The sequence below is a fragment of the Lonchura striata genome, chromosome 1 (assembly GCF_046129695.1).
Source record: "Lonchura striata isolate bLonStr1 chromosome 1, bLonStr1.mat, whole genome shotgun sequence".
NCBI classification, from domain to species: Eukaryota; Metazoa; Chordata; class Aves; order Passeriformes; family Estrildidae; genus Lonchura; species Lonchura striata.
The window spans coordinates 111,743,119-111,756,940 of record NC_134603.1 but is presented as its reverse complement, the minus strand read 5'-3'; the positions used below and the strand labels follow the sequence as shown (position 1 = coordinate 111,756,940).

The 13,822-nt window shown below is 47.8% G+C and overlaps 2 protein-coding genes across 2 annotated transcripts in view; both read left to right on the top strand.

Moving 5' to 3' along the window:
• The first annotated feature begins 615 nt into the window (after window positions 1-615).
• TMEM42 (transmembrane protein 42) lies at window positions 616-8,458 on the top strand. Its single transcript, XM_031503723.2, has 3 exons — window positions 616-720; window positions 5,116-5,262; window positions 6,038-8,458. The coding sequence occupies exons 1-3, from the start codon at window positions 616-618 to the stop codon at window positions 6,176-6,178; spliced, it is 393 nt and encodes a 130-aa protein (XP_031359583.2). The 3' UTR covers window positions 6,179-8,458.
• Window positions 6,216-13,822, top strand: part of TGM4 (transglutaminase 4) — a 25,920-nt gene continuing 18,313 nt past the window's right edge. The window contains exon 1 of the mRNA XM_031503904.2: window positions 6,216-6,360. Within this exon, the coding sequence (XP_031359764.2) occupies window positions 6,216-6,360 (145 nt within the window). The remainder of the gene's footprint in view (window positions 6,361-13,822) is intronic.

The following is a 13,822-nucleotide window of genomic DNA, read 5'->3' as shown; positions in this document are numbered from 1 at the left end:
ACAAAATGTTGATTTCTATAGCAATGTCAAACTGGATTTTTTTTTACTGCCACTTATCCTATCTTTTCTCTGCCTAATTCATACGAGACTAGTTTTGACCACAAGTGCTGGCACAAAAGGGAATAAAGAGGAAGGATGTGTCTAGAAAAGGGTAGAATATACCTAATGCCTTTCTACATTATTTGGCTGAGGGAAAGAAGAATTTCCATCACCTTACCTGTTTTAAGCTGCAGATTTGTTTCCACTGGAGCTGTGAGGTGAAATAGAGAAATAAAAAGCTAACCGTAAAGGGAAGAGGTGTTGGGGTGAGAGTAGAGGTCAGAACTAGCATGGATGAGGAGCACACAGGCCAAGAGGGATTCGTCAAGGGTGCTTTTATTTGTGACTGCCATGTTCTAGGGTTACAATTATTTCTTTCCTGTCGGCAGAGGCTTCTGGCCATTTTCTGTCCGGTATGTGGCCACGCCGGCTCCGTGCTCCGTGTGTGTACAAAGCCCTCGCACACGCGCGAGCACGGCCCACGGGCCCCAGGCTCGCCGCTGCCGGGCGGGCCCGCCCGCCGCGGGGCGGTGCCGGCGCTGCGCGGGGCCGGGCCGGGCCGGGCCGGGCCGGGCCATGCGGGCCGCGGCGGCGGCGGCGGCCGCGGGGGGCCTGGGCGCGGCGGCGGCCGCCGCGGCGAAGCTGGCGCTGGGCCCGGGCGGGGAGGCGGCCGGCGGCCTGGTAAGGAAGGAGCGGGCGGGTCTGGGAGCCCCGAGCGGCCGCCCCGCAGGCGGCACTCGGCGCCGGCGCTTGCGCTGCTCATCGTGGCGGTGCAGGGGAAGGAGCGGGCTGGCTCTTCCTCGGGCGCTGCCCGGGATTTGCAGGGAAAGGGGGGCGGCCTCGGAGGGCGGAGCCGTGACTCACCCCGGGGGAGCCCGGCCTCGCCGGGCTGACTAATGCGCGGTGCCGACGCAAGCGGCGGGGAGCGCTGCGGGGCGGCCGCGTGTGAGGGGAGCGAGCGTGGCGCGGGAATGCCCCGAACCAAGCCCAGCTCTGGGAGCTCATTTCCAGTCCTTCCACGTCAGTGTTACTTTAAAGCAGAACGTTAGTATGACTGAGCATCAAATGCTTGTTCTCAGTCCACTGTTTGCTCATAGCAGTGGCCTTCTCCCTTTTGTTCTACTCTGCTGGGCCCCGAGCAGAGGTGCAGCCCTTGATTTCCTCGGTGCTTCTCTTCGGGTGTTCGTTGGCGATGATCTTTATCTCGGTCGCGTTTCACAAACCCCCACGGGCTTGAGACTGCGTGGGACTGCTGGCCCTTCACCTCAGAGGTGGTGTCCTTACCTCCAGGAGTGACCTCTGCCACCGCAGAGGGGGAGATGGGCACCAGGTTGTGGTGGAGTGGCGACAGGAGGAAGGCAGCATACCTGTAGCACTTCGAGGAGATTCATTTAGGTATAGGTTGTTACTCACACGGCAAATGTACATTTCGATTTGAAATCCAAAAGGGAACCCACAAGGGAAACTACATCTGAAACAAATCCAGCCTTCCACCAGGGGAAAAAAAAAAATAAAAAAGAAATTGACCTGTGTGATTATTACAGAGGGTTAAAAAGACAAAAACTCAGCACCTGCCAATCCTGTTGATCCTTTCTGACACCTCGGAAAGGAGAAATAAAAAAAAAATCTTGATACTCTTCGCTCTGCCCAGAAAACCCCAAACTGTGCTCTGTACTGAGAGAATGGCAGAGCATGGAATTACTGAAAATGCTGACAGATCTTTTCTGAGTATTTTTCTGTATCGAAATTTATAAAAATATTGCCCATTTCTTTGGGGACAGGGTGGGGGAGGGGTTGGGAGGTTGGTGTTTCCTTTTTTTTTTTTTTTTTTTCCCTTTTTTTTTTTTAATGTGCTGTGACAAAGTATCATGTCATTGCTGTGAAGTGTTGCCAGGTCCACAGAGATTATCCCTCCTGTCTACTCAGCCCCAGTGAGGGCACACCTGGATTTTTTGATTCAGTTCTGAGCTCTCCACTGCAAAAAAAGAGATGGAGCTGCTGGAAAGTCCAGCAAAGGCTCATAAAGGTGATGAAGGGATCAGAACATCAATTTGTGAGGAGAGGCTGAAAGAGCTGGGACTGTTTGTCTTGGAGAAGAGAAGGTTCGGGGGATCTTTTCAATGTGTAGAAATACCTGCAGTGAGGGTGCACAAAGGATGGAGCCAGGTTCATTCCAGTGGTGCCCAGTAACAGGACCAGAGGCAAAGGGATGTGCTGAAAGAGGCAGTTTCCTCTGAACATCCAGAAACACCTTTTCACTGTGAGGGTGGCCAGGCACTGGCCCATGTTGCCTGGGGATGTGGCAGATTCTACATCCTTGGAGATACTCATATACGGTCCAGATATGGACCTGGGCAATCTGCTGGAGTGATGAGGTTGGACCGGGTGAACTCCCGAGATCCCTTCTGCAGAGCAGCCATGAGATGACAGAGATTCGAGGGGTTTTGTGTTGGAGGAAGAGCTACAGAAATCCCAAAATAAATTGAATAGCAGCCATCAGTTGTGTAGCATGGAACATGCCAGCAAAAAGTGCATTGATACTTTACACCATGGCACTACAAGGATGGATTTCCTGGCCACAAGGATGTGTTGTGGTGGCCCAGCCTGAGAGCAGCCTGACCAGGATGGGTCATTGCACTTGAACAAAAGCGTTTCTTTGCTTTCTCTGCTCCCCTGCCAATCTTCATCTAAAATTACTTCTGCCACTTCAGGAGTGATTCTAGATTATCTGAAGTGTACACTGAAAGTAATCTTTGCTTAGAAATGCAATCAGAACAGTAATCCTTGACTCATTGGGGTGGCTCAGCTGAGCTCTTAGCAGGGGAGGAATTTATCTCCCTCCTTCCTTGTGGGGAACGTGTGGGGATGTTCCTGTCTCTGTCTGTGGCCATTGCAATGACCACTCTGCTGCCCTGGGTACAGAGAAACTGGACCTTTCTCTGATAAACCTTCCTTCTGGGCATGTGCCATCTGCAGCTGATTTCCCTGGCTCTGCATTAGGAGATCAGAAGAAGCCATGGGTTCTGGTCACTTTTGAAGGTGGCATAGTTGCTGTGATAGTGGGAACCAGCTTTGCTTCACCACTGTTAGTCTCAGACTAGTTCAAGTCTGCAAGATCCCTGGAGGTCTCTAATCCAACCTTTGCTTACACATGATCTTCTCCAGTTAAGTTTTAAATACTTAGAAAGTCAGAGAGCCCATGATCTCTCTTCCAGTGCTTGGTCACCTTTGCTTTTCCTCATAATGGATTTCATTTGTTCCATACTTGCCTGGTTGCCTTTTGTCATATCGTAAAGAACCTTGGAGAGGAACCTAGGCTCCATCTCTCTACACCCTTGGGTTAATGGTTGATGGCAGTAACAAGATTTCTTAAGGCTTTTTTTTTTACTGCAGCAGCATGGTCTCTTTCTGATCCAGAAATACAGTGGAGTTAGGTGAAGCACAAAGAATTGTTTTCCCCTCTCATCCCTACTCCCAAGTCTGCTTACTCACTAGAAGTATGTGGATGTACATAACTCCCTGAGGAAAGTAAAACTGCCAGATCATACAGGCAGAGAGTGAAACTGGGAAGCAAACTCCATCCTATGGTGAGCTATAACACAGCAGAAGTTTTCTTCCTCAGAGGAGCAGTAGTAGCTGGACAGTTGCCCTTCTTACCCATCCACACAGGGTTTGCCAGGGAGTCAGTGGAAAAGCAAAGCGATTCACTGGTGGGAATCATTCTGAATCTTTACTATTGCCCTGATCAATTGCATAAGTTGGAGACCTTTCACATAAGTGGAGCAAAATGAGGCCACACACCTGCACCATCCCTCACTGGAGTGGGATTAGCCTTGGAGAGCTTGTGCCAACCATCAAGCATGGATTTATGTTGCATTGTTTTCCTTTTAAACTTTGTACTTGCTGTATCACTTGCTTCAGAAAACTGTGGGCTCCCCCACTGTTTGCAGTTAGTAATTTCTTCTTCTGAATGGGATCATGACACGGTGGACACCGTTGATTTCGGTGGCTTACAGGAGGACACTGCTGGCAGGAGGACACTGGATACTGCAGCCATTCCCACAGGGCAGGTGCCACCTCTGAGCTGTACTTGCTGACTTCAAACCTGCATTTCTGTCTGCCTCAAGATGGATCCCACCATGGACTGAAAGGTGGCAGGCTGTGAATCTGTGATTGCTATGAGCTTAGACAAAGCCTTGCTTTTACTTGTCACTGTTTGTGAGAGTTGTGATCTGCCTGCCTGTGATATCCTTTGGTGTCTTCACATGAGCTGTATGGTACCCAGGGCTGGGGAGATGGCCTCAGCTGCTGAAATTAGGAAGGGGTGGGAGGCACTGTGATTGGTGCTGGCTTTTTAGGTGCAACTGTGCCCTTTTCTCAGACTGAGGCAGTTATGCATCTGGTCAGGTTGTCTAAGGAGAGAGAGATTTCTTGAGGTCCTTGAATTCAGAATTGGTTTTATTGCTACTAAATGCTAGAGCAGAGACCCTGTCAGTAAACTTCCCTACTCTTCAGTGAATGTGCAAAACAAGGCATGAGGCCACTCAGCTCTTTCTTTCACCCCAGAGATCCTGCTCTACCCTCACTGCAGCAGTAGGACGAGTGCTTTGGGACCACCCAGGTCTTGGCTTACATTCACAACAGTTGGGTTCTGGAGCACACACAATGCCAGCATGTACATGTCTGGTGTTTGTCAGACTGAATTTGACCCTGTTCCATACATCAAGTGTTAAGTGAAGGGCATTTATGGGCATTGCATGTGGCACCACATTGTGAACTGGAGAGCTCTCTGCAGGTTGGCTTCTGGCATGGCAGCTGCTGCACGTTATCCCAGCATTTCTCAGCTTGTAGTGTGAGGCTGGGCTTGCAGCAGGACATGGCAGGCTCACAGTCTGTCCAGGGCTGTTTCTTCATTTTCATTTCCTTCTGTGACTTAATATATTCATCTTCATGTAATATGAGCTGTAATTCAGTTTTAAAAGCCCACACCATTAGGTTGGGCTCCAAAGTGCCCATGAATTATAGAGGTTGAATAGTGGGGGCTGAAAATACACAGTTTTCCATTATGTCCCACAGCTGCCAGTGTTGCTTCGCCTCATCTGTGTTGGGCTGGTGTTTGTGTGCAATGCAGTGATGTGGGCAGTCTTCACAAAAGCCTTACGACTCTCCTCCTCCTCGGCTGCTGCCTCGGTGACAACGACAGCTTCCAACTTCATCTCCTCGGTGAGTAGACCCCTTCCCCAGACACTGAAGCCTGAGGAGCACAGTGACGTGGGAATGCCCATGCTTCTTGTAGTTCATCTCTCAGTGCAACCAGCATCGCTGACCACAAAGGCAGAGTTACAGGCAGATATGAAATTATTGTCAGGCCTCAGCTGCTCTGGTAGTTGTTCACGGCACGGGTGGTGGAACTTTCCTGGGTGGTGCAAGAGGAACACAGTTTACCAAAGTTTTCTAATTGTCAGTGGGAGCTGGAGCTGGGAGCTTTGCTTCATTTTGCTTTTCCTTTGCAGCACCTTAGTTGGGATAAGCCAGTCACCCTAGCTGGGTCTGAAGATGCATCACCTCTAGTGACAGCAATAGAGTCTTTGACCTACAGGTTTTTTTCAATTGCTTTTCCCTCTTGGCAGCAGTCCACCTTGTTTCTGTGCCCCAGCTGGCAGACAGCTCATGATGGTGTCCAATAATTGACAATAATAAATACCCAGTCAGTGGGAAATTTGGCTCCTGAGAAGTGCTGGGAAGGCAGCAAAGCACATATGCATCTGTCATATCCTGCTTTGGAACCACAATATGGCTGTGCTTCCAGGCTGCTGGTGGATTTGGTCATCTCCAGCACCACCTTCAGCAGCCATTCCTGTTGGTCATCCAAGAAGGAGTTTCCTCAGACAGGTTTTTTCTAGAGCTGTCTCTCCCAGAAGTCCTCACAGCTGTGGCAGCACAAGAGGCCTTGGGGCAGCTCAGCCCAGCAAAGCTTTGTGTCTCTCTTTTCCTTCAGGCTATCCTAGGAAAATTGCTCTTCGGGGAGACGTGGACGCCTCTGTGGTGGGTCGGCCTCACCATGACAGTCTGTGGGCTCATGCTGCTGCACACTGCTGCACCCCAGCTGGTGCAGGTCCCAGCGGAGAAGAAGGAGTGATGGTTCCTTCCAGATAGCCTGAAGGGGTCATGGTGCCATGCTTCCCCTCTCCAGCCTGTCTCAGGACAGTATCCCCAGTCCCCACTGGCCTCTGAACACATCAGCTACCGAACTGCTAACCCCTGCTCACTGCTCGTCTGCTGACTTCCAAAATCAAGTTGGTCACATCTTTCCTGGTGGTGGTATGTGGCAGTGGCAGCTTCGGAGGGAGCTGGTCAGCTCTGAGTCAGTATGGTGAAAATCAGGGCCAGAGGCTTATCAGCCACTCCTCCTCTTCACACTCTGTGGCTGTGGAGCTTTCTCAGTTTGGGGAATGCTGAAAGTACACAAATTAAACATAGTGGCTGTGGAAGGGGCTTGTACATCAATATTTTTCCATGAAAGGACCTATACCAAAATAGAAAAGTAATTAGAGTTAGATGCTGAAGGTTATTTCTGCTCTGTTGTTCCTGACTTCCTGTCTTTTGAAATGGTTCTGTGCCCACTGCTACCTGTAAGGCTGTGGAGATTTTCATTAATTCTTTTAGCTTCCTCTATCAGTCACATACACCTTTTAACTTGCCATTTGTATCTGACATCTAGAATTTTCACTTACCCATTCCTGACATGTTAGTCACTGTAAGGTTGTGGCGCTTTCCTTTAAACCTTTACCCAGCATAGAGTTTTGATCACAATTCCTGCTTTGTGTAGGTCAAACTAATTTTGGGACAGTTCAACAGGCAATCTGCTTTCACTTGGAGTGTTCATGTTCAACACATCTTTCATCCCCACTCAAGTTGACAATTGCTTTAATGTTTGGTAAAAGGGAGTTTCTCAAGACACATTTTTTCTACAGCTCTGGATGATGCTTATTCCCATTGATGTGATGTGATCAACCAAACCACTGGTATCTGCTAAATTTTGCATCAGTCATTACTCTGTGTTCAGGTGTCAATTTGGTGAATGTGTCACGAATCATCATTTTTAAGGCATCGGATTCATTCCCCTGCCCACTACTTTTTTTTTCCTCCTTTGAAATTCTTCGGTTGGAATCCTAATTAAGAAATATAATGATGCCTATAAACGTATGCATCATGCTGGTGATATCGCTTGCTCTGGGCTTGCCAGGTTGTCTCCGTCAGACAGAAGGTGAGTCACGGTTGTGGCATGTGCAGAAAACCTAAGGACACATTTCTGTGAGCATCTGTATCAGAATCTGTCAGGTCTGTCATGACTGGCAGATCTGTGCTGTGTCAAGTGTAAAATAGACTTGTGGATGGAAATGCCACTGGCGTTGGGTTTGTGCCTTCTTTGAATCAGAAGAGTTACTGTCTTTCAGAAGAGGCCAAGAGCCATTTGCTCTGTTCCCTGTCATTCTAGCTCACTCCATCTAGCAGCCATGTCCCAAGAGGGCTAAAGCCTTTGCCTCTCCCCTCAATGCGCTCTCAAGTCTTCCTGTAAAAGAGGGGAGCCGTATATGTTGGGGAGAGGGCAGAGTGCTCTGAGTGCCTTCCCTCCCTGCCACCATGAGTTTTGCACCTAGGGAGCTCTCTGGTGGCAGTCGTGGTAGGATGGGACAAATCCAGTTGCCTGGGAAACTGGGACCCAGCATCTGTAATAGGTCTGTAGACATGCCAGCCAGGAACCTTGCATTTCTAAGTACATCAGGTCTCCTTAGATCTTCATAGATGATGGAAAATTAATGAAGTCTGATTTATTTGCCCTGGTTATTAACCCTCAGCCAGCGGTAAGCCATGGCTGCCTTCATGCAAAAACCAGTAGAAGAGCCAGGCTCTCTGGTTAATTTGGCTGTTGTTCTATTTCCTAACAAACTATTTGGAAAGCTTTTTAACCTGGACTATCTCAAAACTGACATTTCTTTATTACAGTCATTATTGGAGGTCAAGGTTTAGGAGGTATTTCTTTGGAAGTGGAACGTGTGCAGGAGGTGTGAGCAGCACTTTACTTTGTGGTGCTCACCTTAAGGTGGATGAATATAAACCAGGGCTGTAAATTCTCTCATAAATACTTGAAGGTGGAAACGGAAGTAAGTTTTTCTCCAATTCCCATGGTAAGATAAGAGTTCATTTTTTGGCAGAATCCCACCCCTCTTGTGTACACAAGAGTTTGGCCATGTCTGCCAGCAGGGCCAGGGCTACAAGAAAAATTGTAATCACTGTGTGGCAAAGCAATGTACTTCTGGTAAACCATTCATATGGGATCATCCAAAATGTGGCTGAAGGTAATTAAAAAAATAAAAAGGAGGGGGATTTCCAAAATAAAACTGTGTCCAAAGCTCAATGGCTGATTTTTTTTTTTTTTAATTTACAGACGTTTTAGACCACACATACACACAATAGACACAATAAAACAATGTGAGACTAATGAATGTTTGACAAGTCAGTGGTTCAGATGTGGTGGACTTTGTAAGGTGGCTGAAGATTATGGCCAACTCCAGACCTTGGTTTACCAGGGCAGACGGTGGCTTACTTTTTTGTGGGAACTACAGCAGTGTGCTTGCGTGAAGCTTTTGCTCAGTTGAGGAGAGGTATTATTAGAGAAGAGTCTTGGGCACATGTTTCTACTCAAATTCCAGGAAAATGCACTTCTATGTGCACATCTCACAGAAACACAGTGCTGTATCTCTACAGCACTGGTGGATAGGGGCAAAGCTGTGGATGTTGTCTACCTGGGCTTGTGCAAAGCATTAGACACTGTCCTGCACGACATTCTTGTCTCTAAATTGGAGACCTGGGTTTGATCCCAGGCACACCTACAAGCTGGGCTGAGACATGATTGACAGCAGACTTGTGGAGAAGGACTTAAGGGTGTTGGCTGACCAGAAACTCAACATGAGCCAGTAGTGTAGGCTGGCAGCCCAGAAAGCCAAACAAATCCTGGGCTGCATTAAAGGAGCATGGCCAGCAGGTGGAGGGAGGTGATTCTGTCCCTGTATTCTGCTCTTGTGAGACCCCTGTGGGTCTGCATCCAACATTCTGTGATCCTGCATCCGACTCTGGTGCCCCTGACGCAGGAAGAACATGCAACTGTTGGGGCAAGTCCAGGAGGCCACAAATTGGTAAGAGGACTGAAGCACCTGCCCTAGGAAGACAGGCTGAGAAAGTTGGGGCTGTTGAGCCTGGAGAAGAGAAGGTTGTGTAGAGACCTCATAGCAACCTTCCAGTATCTGGAGGGGGCCTACAGGGAAACCAGAGAGGGGTTCTTCATCGGGAACTGCAGTGACAGGACAAGGAGTAATGGGGAAAAACTGTAAGAAGGGAAATTTAGGTTAGACGAAAGAAATCTTTACCAGAAGAGGTTGCCCAGAGAAGCTGTGGATGTCCCATCCCTGGCACTATTCAAGGCCAGAAGAGGTTGCCCAGAGAAGCTGTGGATGTCCCATCCCTGGCACTATTCAAGGCCAGAAGAGGTTGCCCAGAGAAGCTGTGGATGTCCCATCCCTGGCACTATTCAAGGCCAGGTTGGATGGAGCTCTGAGCAGCCTGGTCTAGTGGAAGTTGTCCCTGCTCCTGGCAGGGTGTTTGAAACTAGATGATCTTTAAGGTCCATTTCAACACAAACCATTCCATGATTCTCTCACCTCCCAAGTGCTGGTTGTAATGAGTCTTTCCTGCACCAACCTCTCATTCTCAAACAGCACTTTGTTTTTCAGCATCTTGTTCATCATCAGGCATGGCCATACTATGTCATACTTTTAAAGAGTAGGATAAGCAGGTGCATGGTTAACAGGAAGGCTCACAATGACACTTAGGAAGATTCAAATAAGAATATTTGAATTAATGGTGGGAAGCATTACAAAAATCTGTTGTATAAACCAGGTCCTGGAGTATTGTATTCTAAGGTAAACAATGTCTCATATACCTTTACAAGGAACAAAGCCAAATGAAATTACAGTTTCAGTTGAACCATAAACCATAATTTGACTGATTAGATAAGGAAATATACATGAAACTTTTAAATGTCTCTGTTGTTATTGACAAGGAGTCACTGAAAGTTTGTACAGCATCTCAGTCACAGCATATATTGAAATCACTTGAAGGATGGTATGTCTGCCTAGGTGATAATTATTTGAAGTAGATGTGATAAATAAGTCTGGTAGATTGTTCTGCTGAGTTTGGTATATTCAAAATTTTCAGGGAATTTGACTGAGTGCCCTCTGCTGACCCTTCAGAGACCTTAAATGATCACATTGCAAGAGTGTCCCCCACACACACATAATTACACGATCTTGAAAGCAGTGGGCTGTTTTCAAAGAAGGAAGTCTTGTGACACAACATACCAGAAGAGTGTCTCTGACCTTGCCTGGTACAGGAAAAAAAACAAGAAATTAGGAATAAATGGGTACTAATCTCGACATGTTTGGGGTGATCTTCTGCAGAAGAGCAGCAGCAAACCTTCATTTTGGGGAATCTGAGAAGTACAGAGGGAAGTCACACAATATGGACACTTATCACAGCAAATGGTGTGGATAAGTGTCTGCAACTCACTTGATCTTGGAGAAAAATCTGGGGTAAGCTCAGGTCAGTGGTAAAAGCCTTCCCAGGAGAACCAGGGCTTTGCCTCTAAAAATCACATGTGTGGAGTGTTGTACCACGGGACTTTTTAATGGAAAGAAAGGATTGAAGACAACATTCCTGAAATTCCACTTAGGCAGATGGTTGTTGGGCTTGGTGTTTCAGTGCCCTTTCTAAGGCAAGTCTCTTTCCAGGTATTTAACACAAAAAAAAAAAAAAAAAAAAAAATAGGTTAGCAACTTGCTTGTTAAATCTGAAATGGGGTCCTGGGCCATTGAAAGGGAGGAGGGGGAAGCCCTGTGGGCTGGGCAGGGGCAGCCAGTCCCAGTGGTGCTTTCAGAGTCCTAACATAGTCAATGGTTCTACCTGGAGTGTTTTTCTTTCCAGTGCTGGACACCCAAATTCAAGAGGGGTGTAGGAAACTAGTCTGGCTCAAGGATTCCAAGATGGCATGGGCCTGGGAGGATAGGCTGAGGGATGTGGGCTGGTTGAAGACAAGGAAGCTCAGACTGACCCAATTAGCCTTGAAAGAGAGTTCCAGAGGCAGCATAGAAATGGCCAGTACAGACACAGGTTCTCTCTTAGGACTTTCAAGCTGGCCATCAAGGGAAAAAATGTCACTAAGAGGTTAGTTGCCTACACAGGCAGCTGAGTCTCTGCCCAAGGAAGTTTTCAAGACTCAGCTAGACAAAACCTCAAGTGATTCAATTTAGTGTTGGTGACCATCCCGCCTGGGCAGACAGATGGATTTCCTGTGACCTAGGGGCCAATTTCATGATCATCACCATCTATAACTGGAAACTGGTTTGACCTCCTGCCTCCATGTTTAGCAGCTCCCATTAAATCCTGTGCCACAGAAAGGAGGTTCCTCTTTGAGGCACCCTGCAGACCTAAGCTGCCAGAGGCTTGTACTCTAACCACAGAAACCATAATGGATGCTTGCATGTGCATTCATAGCCTGAAAACAAATTTATCAAAGGAGAAGGACTCCACGATAGTGAAGTGCTTTGTGACTTTGAGCCTTTGCTGGTTGAGGGGATAGCCAGGTGGGTGCAATGTTAGTGATGGGTCCCAGGGCTGGGCAGGGCTGACCAGCAGCTACCTAGCATGGGGTGCCCAGAGGGATGACCGGGAAGCCTGACCCATGCTGTGTCAGCACCATGGTGACCCATGGCCAGCAGCAGTACTTGGCATACACGAGACTCTTTGCCCTGGGAGCAGCCAACCAGCAAGCCATGCTATTCACTCTCCAACTAAGTTTTTCAGTTTCTGTCTAATAACATTATTAGTTGTTTCAATTTTCCCTTGAGGTTTAAGGGAGGGTGTCTGTGAGTGGCTGTACTAATTGCCAAGATTTCCTGAGCAGCTCCCTTCACGCCCTTGAAGTCCTGAGGGATTGCTGGTGCTGGGTTAAAGCCTAGCGAAATCCTGGGTGGGGCCTCACACTCCCATTTTGCTAGAGGGAGATGATGTACACTCTGCTTAGCCCCTGCACAGGTTTTGCAGAACACAGAGGCCCCAGTGCACCCTGAGGGGATAAATCCATGATAATGGAAATAAGCAAGAGGGAAGGGCTGCAAGGAGTGGTAGTAGGTGGGGTGCTGCAGATGGTGCTACCACTTTTTGTACATTTTGAACCTGTTGCTCAGTCTCGTTTTGCTCAGAGGTCACTAGGAGCCTGTGAGAGTCGGGGCTGGGGCTCAGCAATTCAGGGTGAGCAATTCAGTGTGAGCAATTCAGGGCCTCCCTTGGCACAAGCAGAGCATCTCTGGTTTTGCAGCAAGAGGTGAGAGTTGGACAGATCTGCTTGGCACTGGGACCTGCAGTGTGCAATGTGTGAACAGCAGCCAGGGCTTCAACCCTAATTGCTTTCAATAAATTAAGGCAACACTTAAGGAGAAATGAACAGTGCTCCAGTGAAGGATGAGGCATTACAAATATATTTTCCAATGCCAGTTGACTGTTTCCTCATCCAGGTAAGTTAAGTGACTTTTTCCCTTCAGTAAACTCCAGTGTTAGGCAATCACAAGCATGATTCTGCTAGAAACCATGTTGCATGAAAATGCTTCCTAGAAAACCCTGGTAGTCTTGGAGTGGAGCATCATGAGCTGCTGTGGAAGAAAATAGCCTGGATGCTGTGATGAAGGGTGGATGGGAATACTCTGGCTTGGTTGCTTTTCAGGGCAAATAGCCACAGATCCCTTGTCTCAGTCAGTCCCACCATACCTGGAGAGTGTCACTTGATGGATGCATTCAGAGATGGGACAAAACCTTTGCACCTGCTGTGGTTTTGGTCTTCTCTGGTGCAGCTCATGAGCCATGTGTGAGACCATGTCCTTGCAAACCTTGGTCTAGGAAGTTTCTCCCTTCCCACCACGTGACAATTTCAGTTGCAATGCTGGCTGGCAGGAATGCGACATGGCTCAGTGTGACCTGTAGTCTGTAGACCATGTACATCTTGATGTGTATAGACACACACCCACACAGACAGGTGGGAGAAGCTGTTACACCTCCCCTGCAGAAAGAAATGTTACTCGAAGACACTGGCATGCAAGTTTCTGTTTTCTCACTTAGACATTTGCAACCAAACACATATCCTGTAGGTGGGAAGGTATTCTTTCAGTATTTTCCTTGTTCGCTGGAACTGTTTTTAATACATGGATAAACTATTTTATCCCTGATTCAATATTTGCGCTGTTGATTTCCTTGCCCTTACCATTTATATTTTGCAGCCCTCTTTAGCTTTATTTTTCCTCGTACCTTTTCATATTGTTTACTGTAGGTGTAGGCTGTGGGTATGTGTTCACACTGCAATCAGTCAGTGTGGTCATACATGCAAGCAAGTTCATGGCTCAGTGGCAGTAGGGTGGATACAGCCCTGGAATAACTACACCCACCCACTTGTTGGACCCTTTCCAAACACACACTGTAGGTTATGGGATGGCATGGCGAGGGGGGTCCTTCTCCCCACTTCAGGTCTCTGGATGGGATGAAGGTGTGAAGAAGGAATTAGAAGGCTAGGGCCATTCAGACTGCAAAAGAGACTGTGGTGCTTTGTAATAGGGGCTGAGAAGACCCTAAGTTGCACAGAGAAAGTAAGCTGGAATAATGAAGAAAGTGAACTGTCAGT